Here is an 11,236-nt window from a genome sequence, read left to right as displayed (position 1 = left end):
GGGCGCTTTTTTTGTCATTCAAAAGATGGTTTCCAAAAAAAATTTAAAAATTGCTTTATTATATAACAAAAATTATGTTCATTTTTAAACTGAACACAACTGAACACAAGGGGGGGACAAAACCATAATTTGTTGCCCTGAGTGAGTGGCCACGTTTATCATTGGCCGATTTAAACACTTTTCTCCGGTGTTTAAAAGAGAATGGAGCCAGCCATAATGGCGATGCTCTTTACCAATGAAAACTATCATATATATAAATGAATGCTAATTAAAAAGTTAGAAAAAGCTTGACTTCACTTGACATTTTTTTGTTACCATACAGTGACATTTTAAAATCAAACTACGTGTAGAACTCTGAGTATAGACCTACTGTTTTATGCAACATCAATCTCACCAGGCGTATTGTAACTACAAAATCAGTAAAAAGATGGGTTTCAATTATCGATTCCTTTCGATATCGATTATTTCCTGTCCAGTTATCGACTAATTCAATCAAAGTGATTAATAGCAGCCAATCACTTCAAACCTCATGCTACAATGCTTGTTCCATGCAGTGGGGTGAATGTGCAGGATTCGGGTGCGCAATGCCAATGGGAACCGTGCGGTTACCAACGTGTTCCTGTCCGAGTTACCAGCGAACTGCAACAAATCAAAATGGTTGACTTGTTTAGCGCACCCTGTCGTGCCAAGTTATTATCATTATTGTATTCAAGGACTACTTATTGTGATGGTAAATATTGCTGCACAGCAAGAAAATGGGGATTTTTTTCATCACCATAGAACCGAGTTATCTGTGCTACGGTTTTACTCCATTTTATTATTAAAGACACAAGCTTCACCTCCCAAATTTCGATTGGTCTGAGATATTTTAACCGAGATAAGCAGGGTTTTCCAAACATCGGCTTTCTCCCCAGCTTCGGGTCCCTCTGTTGCTCCTGAATCATAATAAAACCTTATAATATCGAATTCTTACATGAGTATTTGGTGTTCATATTTTGGGCTTGTTGAACCGACGTCATTCAAGGGGCAAGTCTTCTGCAGCCATGTTCGGAGTTGAAGTCGAGATTTGAAAAACCACGAAACTATTTAACAGTGATTACTATACTTTATTTGTGTGCCAAACGCATCAGTCACTTGATCCCAGGACTGAGCGTCATCACTGTACGACACTTGGTGCTCTGTCACCCATTGGTTGTATCGATCACCACGCCCCTGGGTGATCAAACCAGTGATGGTGACTGTACCATTGAAGTCAACCTGTATCCATGGACTGTCTTCAGATCCATCATCACACCAGGGCTGCAGCTAATCCTGTTCAACAAAATAACTGACTTTATAACACCTCATCCACAGATTCTGTGTCTTGATTGGCCGAGAGCGAGTCACATGGTACTTTCTATTTTTGCTATTTTTCTGTACACGGCCAAAAGTACTTTACCCGTGGCAACCAAAGTACTACCATAATGGCAATCAAAGTACTATCCGGTTCGTAAGTGTGACGTCATCTCAACTTAACCATGCGTACTTGTACTTCACGTTGTGAGCATAGCACGAACGGAACCGGTGCCATTTGAAAAATCGGACTCGTGTGAAAATCGGACTCTTTTTCCTTTTATTGGTTAAACCCTCTCACGTGACCGGTCCCTCTCCTAATTATCTATGCATGAGCGTGCGCAATACCATCAATGAGTCCGTATTTCATAAAACATAAATTCATGCTACACCGGAGGCAAATTGAGTGTTTAGCCAATGGGCGCTTGTAATCAGTGGTTCGCGCGTGTGTATGACGTTTTACTAACAACCGGAGAGAGTACCGAAGTAAATATACATCACGTGCACAATAATGGTGTGTGTAAAAGTCGTTAACGCGCAACCTCGTCCCCAGTGCTTTCTTTATTTCCAACCTCGTTTCCAATAGTAAGCCCTGGATAGGAAACTTTCTTCCTGTATCCTGATTCGTTGCCGCAATTGGCTAATAATGAATTTATATCGTATAGTAGTTGGTGTTTCCAACATGCATTACGTGTTTTCACGATCATTGTAATTATAACGTCCACGCCTTCTCAATAATACTCCTTTTTCTTTCCAGTTTGCTCATATAGTAATATGATATGTGATACTGCATATTGGTGGGCCAGATTGTAACATTTTAACTTCCAAAAAATTGTGTTTTCTAATTCACGGCGCGACGAATTGATGCTGTTTTTACCCCAGACACCGCATACAAAAAGAAACGCTAATGTAACGCACATGCAGGTACCAGATTATTCCTCATTTGCATACGTGTGCAAAAATCTTGCACACACGGATCCATACCAGGGTGATAGAGCAGGTAGTGGTGGGCGCGTACTGCACGACACCCTGGGACCGAGGTTGATTAGCGCGTGATTCAGCCCGTGAACCAACACGCGCACGTACTCCATTCGTTTGCATGCACTACACTTCCCGGTTCAAAATGACTTCACAATTCAGTACTCAATACCCAGGGCGCGGTATTACATGACCAAAGAAGGTCACAATAAAGAACTCTACAAGAAAACCAACGAGATGTCTTGGAGTAAAGCCATTACCAGGAGACGTCTTAGGTAGACAGGCCATCTCCTGAGACTGCCCGAGGAAACACCTGCAAGCGCTTCTAGAAGCGATCCGCAAGAACAAATAGCTGCCAAGAGGTGGATAACGAACCACGTGGTTGAATACAGTAAACACGGACCTGACAACCACGGGGGTCAACATCAAAGATCAACACACCTGGCACGTGGCATCAGACAGTGAGCAGCGGAGGACACTTACAGAGTGCGTGTCAGTATACAAATAACGAATGTTTGTGAGTGCGATGGTAAGAATAATATCATGAGGTGACAGATTGAATGTTCTATTCCACGAGGCGAAGCCGAGTGGAATAGAACATTCAAGTGGAATAGAACATTCAATCTGTCACCGAATGAAATTATTCTTTCCATCGCACGAACGTAAAACATTCGTTATTTGTTTTATACAACACCTGAATAAATTCTCGTCATTTGATTGGTAAATTATAAACTACAATTTATTTTGATTTTAAAGATGTTGAACTACCCCTTCACGAAAATGTTTGAACCCAACGCTGTAGCGCTGGCTCTTTGGAACAATACGCGCTACGCTGAACGCGCACACCAGCATGCATTTTGCACGCAAATACCGCGTCATGGAACAAGCGCAAAGTGAAACGGTATAACGCATGGGTATAACGCATGGTCGCACCGTGCATTATACCGAATAATAATATGTCACGTGATCTACAATTCACAAATCAGATGACGGGGATTTATTCAGGTGTTGTATAAATCTACTTGACGCAAGCTCCTGGATGATGGCGCGGTATTATATTTTTGTGCAAATGCTGGTGTGCGCGTTGAGCGCAGCGCATTATTGTTCCCAAGAGAGCGCACCACTGAGTTAGGTTCGAACATTTCATGAAGGGGGCGGTTGGAAGAGAGAAATAGAAATTTCCCACCAATTTTGTATTGAAATTGAAGTTTCTTTTAACTGTGTTAAGATTTAAATAATTTAAAATATTAAAACCAAGCAGAATATGTGGGTGAAGTGTTTAAAACAAATATTGAATGCTTTATCTCGTGGTGAAGTTAAACTAGCCCCCCTCGGTGATCCATGGAGCATTCTATTTCATGGATCACCTTGGGAGGCTAGTTTTACTCATAGAGCTATATTCAGCGCTAACTCATGTACAAAGTGATGCCTGCTGGGCGCATCCATGTTTGTACACAACAGTGTTGTAGGTCTCGAGACCGGTCTCGGTCACGGTCTCGAGACCACTTTTTGCCAGTCTCGGTCTCGGTCTCGGTCTCGGTCTCGGGAACTGTGGTCTCGGTCTTGGTCTCGGTCTCGGTCCCCTTTGGTCTCGATATTTTGGCTGGTCTCGAGTCGAGACCAGCCAAAAAGTGAGGGGCGGATTCCGCCCCCGGCCCTTTTAGGGTTAAGTAAAGAATCAGTTTAGGGCAAATGTGACTGCGGTGTGATGCTAATGGACATGTCTCTCTTCACTTTCTAGTGAGTGAGGCATAGTCCAATAACCATTGCTCCTCTTCTTATTTCTCGTTTTTATTGTGGGATGATCTGTTGAAACAAGCACTTTATAGCCATCCTCATTGATTCCAAATACAACTGAGATTTAAATCTTATGAATCAAGACTGAAACATTATTTTTACCGTCAGATTCTGTATTTTGAATATGGGGAACAATTTAACTCTTTTTCCCTAGAAATATTGGTGATTTTTTTTTCTATTTTCCTTTTCAATTTTTCCTTTATTCGTGGGGGCGGGAAAACGTTTTTTTTTTCCATTATATTTATTAATGGATATTCATCAATTCGTAGACCGTTAAATTGGTGTTAGTGGTGGACAGCTGAATTTTGTGATCTCTTTATTAAAATAGACACGACTTGGGAATAGAGTATGCAAATTACGTGAAATGTTCACAGTTACTACTCAATAACATGTTCTTTATCCCAATTATATTTTTTACAAAATGGAGCGTGCCATTTTTTTTATCATACGGTCACTTTCTTTAGACTCGCCATGTATTCATCTTTTCATCTGTGATAAACACAAATTGAGCTACTGCCATGGTCACACAAAAATAGAGTCTAATTGCCTGTCTCGTCTCCTTCCTAAATGTCAATTGCATTTGCATGAGTCGAGAAGAATTGTGTTCCATTACTCGCAATATGTCGTACTTGTATTCATCTTTTCATCTGTGATAAACACACATTGAGCTACAAAAATAGAGTCTAATTGCCTGCCTCGTCTCCTTCCTAAATGTCAATTGCATTTGCATGAGTCGAGAAGAATTGTGTTCCATTAATCGCTATATGCTGTTTACAGCCATCACAATAAACTATTAATATATTGGCAATATGTCGTACTTGTTAACAGTGGCGGAGATTTCTTGTTACAGGTGGGGGGGGGGGATGATTTTTGAAAGGCCATCCTTGTGTGGAACGCGACACGGCACGGGGTCCAAGAAACCGCTGAAGGGCCCCCTGGTGGGTTGCAGGCGCAAAGCCCTTGCAAGGGGTTGAGGTAACCCCCCCCCCCTGGAGCCCCTGGGGTTTACACAATTTTAGGTGCAAAATGGTGTCAAAATTCAATCTTTTCTTGAGCTTGAATTGCAATAAATGACAATAATTAACACTTTCAAGCATAAACAAATATAAAAGATCTTCAAAACTAAAATTTCTCATCCAATGTATTTGGAAGTGTAGGCCTAAGCTATCTTTGCACAATGGAGCTCTGGTCACCTAGCAACACAAATAATGCCTATGCATTATTTTAAGTATAATTATTTACAAAATAATTAATGCAAAATAATGCCTAGATGCATTTTGGTAAGGTATGATTAGAATGTGACGACAGTTGCGTAGCCAGGATTTTTTCAGTGGGGGGGGGGCCGCTGGGGGAGGCTGGAACATTTCATGGGGGGCGTCATGTAGGGGTGTCAATCGCTTCTCAAAAGTGGGGGGGGGGGACATACCTTGATCAGAACTGATGCGAGCGCGAAGCGAAGCGCGAGCGCGAAGCGCGAAGCCCTTACGGCGTGGGGGTTCGGGGCCCGCTTAAGGGCTCCGAAAAAATTGGATTCTAGATGTTCTGTGGTGTGATCTGAAGCAATTTCTTACCACTTTCCTCCATGCTTTAACTAATATTTTCTTAGCAAAAGATAATTATTTGAACATCGTTTTCGAGGTTGGAGTCATTGAATCAGCTATCGGTATTCTGAGCTATATGCGTGGGGTTCGGGGCCCGCTTAAGGGCCCCGAAAAAAATTGGTTTCTCGATGCTCTGTGGTGTGATCTGAGGCAATTTCTGACCACTTTAACCAATAATTATCTTAGCACAAAAGATAATGTTTTCTCAGCTAAAGGCATAAGAAAAATTTTTGAACATTGTTTTCGAAGTTGGAGTCATTGAATCAGCTACCAGAATTCTGAGCTATAGGCGTGGGGTTCGGGGCCCGCTTAAGGGCCCCGAAACATTTTTGGATTCTAAATGCTCTGTGGTGCTATCTGAGGCAATTTCTGACCACTTTAACCAATATTTTCTAAGCAAAAGATACATTGTAGTACATAATAGGGCCCTGTAAATGAGACACGAGTTCAAAAATCTGGGGGGGGGGGGGGACATTTCATATTGTGTCCCCCACCCTTCAAAAAGGGGGGGGGGGGACCAGTCCCCCTGTCCCCCAGGATTGACGCCCATGGCGTCATGTAGATCAATGATAATTTTTTTAGAAACTCAAAACCTCAGTGGGGGGGGGGGGGGGCGACTGGGGGGGGGGGGTGACAAGGTTTCATGGGGGGGGGGGCTGTCGCCCCCACGCCCACCCCCCCCCCCCCGTGGCTACGCCACTGATTTCAAGGAATTTTAATTGGTCTATTATTATTATTTAGCTTATATGAATGGAGGAAAAAGTTTGTGCGTGGCCGATTCGCGTGATATCGCTGACTGAAACTGTGTGACCCACGGACCACCTGTCTATAATACGTGTTCCGTGGTGTGGGCGAGCAGTGCAGTGGGTGTTAATACGCATTTTAGATTATCATTATGCGCTATGTCACGCCGGTTGTCAGCTTACTGGTCCGCGGTCGCCGGTCGAAGGGTCGTTTCTCAATGGTCATCATGTGGATCATTCGCGACTATTTAGATTTAGATCAATGATAATTTTTTTAGAAACTCAAAATCTCAGTGAGGGGGGGGGGGGGGGGGCGACTGGGGAGGGGGGCGACAAGGTTTCATGGGGGGCGGTCGCCCCCACGCCCCCCCCCCCCCGGTGGCTACGCCACTGCATGCATGAGAGAGTTGTTGCGGCGGTCCTGTTTATAATCCTCTGCTAATGAATACATGTACATAAAATGGTGCGGCTTATACGATGGTGCGGCTTATACGCTGCGGCTTATACGATGGTGCGGCTTATACGCTGTGGCCTGAATCTTATTCTGAAGTTTTTGGAGCGCTGCGGCTTATACACAGGGCGGCTTATATTCCAAAAATTACGGTAAGCGAACGACACTTGCACTTGCTGGGCTGCGGTGCTGGCCTGTCAAAGGGTATTGGCAAGTTACGGACCCTGCCCAAATTAGTACGCCTGCCTTTAAAAAGTGGGGGGGGGGGGATGATTACATTGGTCATCCCCCCCTGGTCAAAAGGTGGGGGGGGGATATATCCCCCCATCCCCCCCCCCCCGGGATCTCCGCCCATGCTTGTTAATCACTAAAATATTCAAGTAAATTGCCCAGCAAAGTAGCCGATGCGGGTGATACGATGGCACGGTAAAAAAAACACAGAGAGGCGTGGGCACTGAGCCATGAATCCTAAAAGTACATCTCACCCACCACAGTCAGTTTGTGACAGCGCCCTTCTATTGTATCGGCCATATTCTCAAATAGGCTAATGGCGATGATGACGGCGGGCAGATTAACAGAAGATAGATCAGGCAAATATGGTTCATCGAACTTCTATAGTTCATGTAATGGTATTGACATTAAACAAAAATAAAGTGGCATTACATTTCAGCCTTAGCCAGGCCTTCTTCAGAGGTAAATGACAGAGGAACAACTGAAGAAACAAACATGTAGGGGACACACAAACATGCAGGGTTGGAAGGAGAATCACAAAGAGGGAGGGGGGGGGCAGACCAAACCATATCTGTCTGGCAACCATCTCTCAATTTTTTGGTCTACATGTACAAATCTATATTCCATGACTGAAATTTTAAAAAATAAATCAATATTTTCTTGCTCCAAATTGTTTTTGAATCAGGTTTACAAGGAGGTCCAATGTAAAATTAAAGTTGCATTTAAATATCCGTTAGTGGTCATTGCTGAAACCAAGGGGTGGCTGTGGAGTTTAGGGTCCGAGTTCCTATAACAGATGAAACATCCACCTTTATTTTTTTACTTTTGTCAAGTTTCAACATGTTCAAGTTTTGCAAAAACTAGTACAAATTGTCGTACTCCTAAGTTAGAGTTTCTTCATCAGATTTACACTTTATAGTAGTTGAACAATATTTAAAAATTTTTTTTTTTTTAAAGTGGCAAAAATATATGGAGTTTATCAAATAAGGTTTCCCCCTTCTTTAAATTAGGTTGTTTCCAATTTTTTTAATTGATTGTGACAATAACAAATTCTGTTGCCATGTTGTAATTTATGGCATGAAGCAAACACGAAGAGCACTCGCATGACACAATTAAGCAGGTACAAGTGATTCCTAACTTTCAATCACTTCCTTCACATCCCCATGAACATCAACATCTCAAGCACAGACTGTTCAGCTGTAATTAGGGTCTTGTTGTTTATTTAGATTATTGTTATTTATTATCCGCGGTCTCGGTCTCGGTCTCGGACCATTTCGGTCTCGGTCTCGGTCCACCTTGAAGGGGCTGGTCTCGGTCTCGGTCTCGGTCTCGCAACTTCAGGTCTCGGTCTTGGTCTCGGTCTCGGACTATCCGGTCTCGACTACAACACTGGTACACAAACCTATGGAGAACTCGAAATGTTGTACTTTTTTGTAAGTCTATTTGCATATCTGCGTTTGTATTCCATACCGGTGGTTATCGAAGCCAATACGCCAAAAACCGAAACACACGATCAGCAAATGAGCGTGTCATTTTGCTCTACGCTTTCACCATGGTCTATTATACACAGACTAGGGGGTACCCCGGGGGAACGGACATCCGCTGCCCCCCCCCCCCCCCCCCGTAGTTACGCTACTGCATTTTCTTAATAAAGTTCTTCGTGTAGCACTTTCAAAATCTAGGATATGAAAGCCCAATTAATAAGATTTTTGTAGTACAAGAATCATTCGAATCACTCAGGCACTTTTCAAGTTACGGAATTTTAAACACAACCCCCGTTTTAAAGTTCTGACCACGGATCACCACAAAAAAGTGTGTGTTCTTTCAGCAAAACGAAAACAATGCACACACATCCCTGTGCAAATTGTTTTCGTTTTGCTGAAAGAACACTTACTTTTTTGTACTTGAAAAGTACATATGATTTGAATGATTCTTCTACTAAAAGAAAGTTTATTAATTTGGCTTTTATATCATACATTTTTGATATTGCTACATGCAGAACTTTATTGAAATAAATTGGTCGTGCCATTTGGGTTTCCTTATTTATTTTTTTTACTCGCCCTGTATATATAGGGAAAAAATGAAATGAAAACGAAAGCAAATATATTTTTCGAGGTGAAACTCGAAAATAACACGGGAAACATGTATTTAATCTCACTAAATCCAAAAAGCCTACCTTGAGTATGAAGCCTGGCCCTGGGTGGGGCATGAGTAGGGAGGTTTCTGTAGAATGACGAAGCTGTGATGCTTTCATCCGGAATGCGACCATCTTCCATCCCAAGAGGTCCCTCCACGGAGCAAGGAGAGTCACCTGAGGAAAAGGTGCGATCGCTTTGAGAAGTTTTGTACAAAGTAACCATTAATATATTTTTTTAAAGAACATACAGTGAAATCTCGACAATACAAGTCAAACTCTGATAACTCAAAACCGTCAATCCATTCCCTTCAGTAGTATAACAATGATATACAACCCTGCTCAACTCAAAACTCTCCTGAAGTCAAATTTTGAACCTGTTCCCTTGAGGTTTGGCTTATCAAGATTTCACTGTAGTATTGGTCTATTTGCAAGTGAAAGTTCAACGGGGAAGAAAGAATCGTTTTCTTCCGTTTAATGGCACGAGTAGATAGTTTCGGATGCATAATTATGTGCCTCTTCCATCCTGCTCAACATTGAAAAACCAGAGCTTTGTCAATCCAAAGTGTGTGTCCTCTTCAGTAACAAGAGGACCCAAATGAGTTGCTATAAAATATACCTATCACAAACATCTTGGGAAACATAAAGATCATATGCTTATTTATATTATAATTATTCTTCGACGGCTTACCAGGATTTCAATTACAGTAAAAACAAAAATCCCTTCAAGTGCTGCTTGTTGCATTAGCTTTGAGCCTTTGAAATGAAACAGTAACACAATCTCACCATTTCTTTTGAAGTATTTCAACTTCTCTTCGTTGACTGAAACGATCGAGTCATCGCTCAATTCACACCGTCTGGTATCTTTGGTATAACTGAAGTATTCGCAGTATTCTTCCTTGAGGCAGGCCGCGGCACACCTTAAGTAGGAGGCTCGTTGGCTTGACCGAATCACTCGATATTTGACGGTGCTGTTGAACTGTGAAACAGCCGTGAAATCCGAAGATTTCACGGTAGGGAGATTAGAGCCAGCTCCGCTCTGAACCACGCAGACAACAAAAAGAACGAGGCACCAAACAAGACGACAATGTCTTGGGTGATAAATAGGAAAATTCATTTCGTTTCGTTTAGGTTTGTTCAGCCATATAATACTCACATGTAGGCCACTTCGAAACTGTTTCAGATTGTGTTGCAAACAGCGAACGGCGAAAGATCGTATACTACGCTGGCAATATTAAAGGCACGAGTTTATTGATCACCAAGTCACAATCGACAATAAACGGATGATTAAAGCCAGGCCCGTGGTAAAAAAAAAGCAATGACAATAGCTGCGCTGCTAATAGCTTTCTCGCACGCATAACGTGTTCCGGCATGCGCATTGTCACTGCTTGAAAAAAATGAAGGTCTTCAAAATAACTACTGAGACCTATTTATCTTGAAAACCTCCACACAAATATTGAAGAAGTCGACTTCAAGTTTGAATAGGCTTTGTCGTTCCTCTCGTTTACACTTAACTGGAGGAGATTGAATTCTAACGAAAGGAAGCAATAGTCAATCGGACATTTCGTTGACAAGCTGTATGGTTGTTTAAAGTTTGCATTTATTTACATGTCAAAAGGAAATACTGAGAAAAGGCCTTTAAAGTTTCGATTGTTTTGCAGTCGTGATGATAAAAGATATCATTTCTTGTTTACCTTTAAAACACTTTTTTTCACGATTTTATACCATTTATTTAAAAAATGTGTAGTAAACATATCAAAGATTGCAAATATCAATAAATAAACATCGAGAAAAAAATACCCCCATTGTTTTGTGTTTTTTTTTTTTTTTTTGGGGGGGGGTTTGGTATATTTTTTTCCACTGCGGCTGTGCTCATGCCGTTTCCTCTTATTTTGCCAAAATGCCTCATAAATATTATGTTCGCAAAAGGGGGAAGCCTTACACTTTAACCTTCTCCAGTTATTGGCAA

At 41.9% G+C, this 11,236-nt stretch overlaps 1 protein-coding gene across 1 annotated transcript in view; it reads right to left on the bottom strand.

Annotated features, from left to right (window-relative positions):
• Window positions 1–374: 374 nt before the first annotated feature.
• The window catches only part of LOC119721477, a 68,504-nt gene continuing 57,642 nt past the window's right edge, over window positions 375–11,236 (bottom strand). Inside the window, exons 23-27 of the mRNA XM_038191558.1 lie at window positions 10,054–10,306; window positions 9,310–9,444; window positions 2,571–2,713; window positions 1,106–1,305; window positions 375–408 (exon numbers count right to left, since the gene is read on the bottom strand). Coding sequence (XP_038047486.1) covers window positions 375–408; window positions 1,106–1,305; window positions 2,571–2,713; window positions 9,310–9,444; window positions 10,054–10,306 — 765 coding nt within the window. The remainder of the gene's footprint in view (window positions 409–1,105; window positions 1,306–2,570; window positions 2,714–9,309; window positions 9,445–10,053; window positions 10,307–11,236) is intronic.

This window comes from Patiria miniata, unplaced genomic scaffold, assembly GCF_015706575.1.
Source record: "Patiria miniata isolate m_02_andy unplaced genomic scaffold, ASM1570657v1 HiC_scaffold_13, whole genome shotgun sequence".
In the NCBI taxonomy this organism is placed as follows: Eukaryota; Metazoa; Echinodermata; class Asteroidea; order Valvatida; family Asterinidae; genus Patiria; species Patiria miniata.
This window is presented reverse-complemented; position numbering and strand designations above follow the sequence as displayed.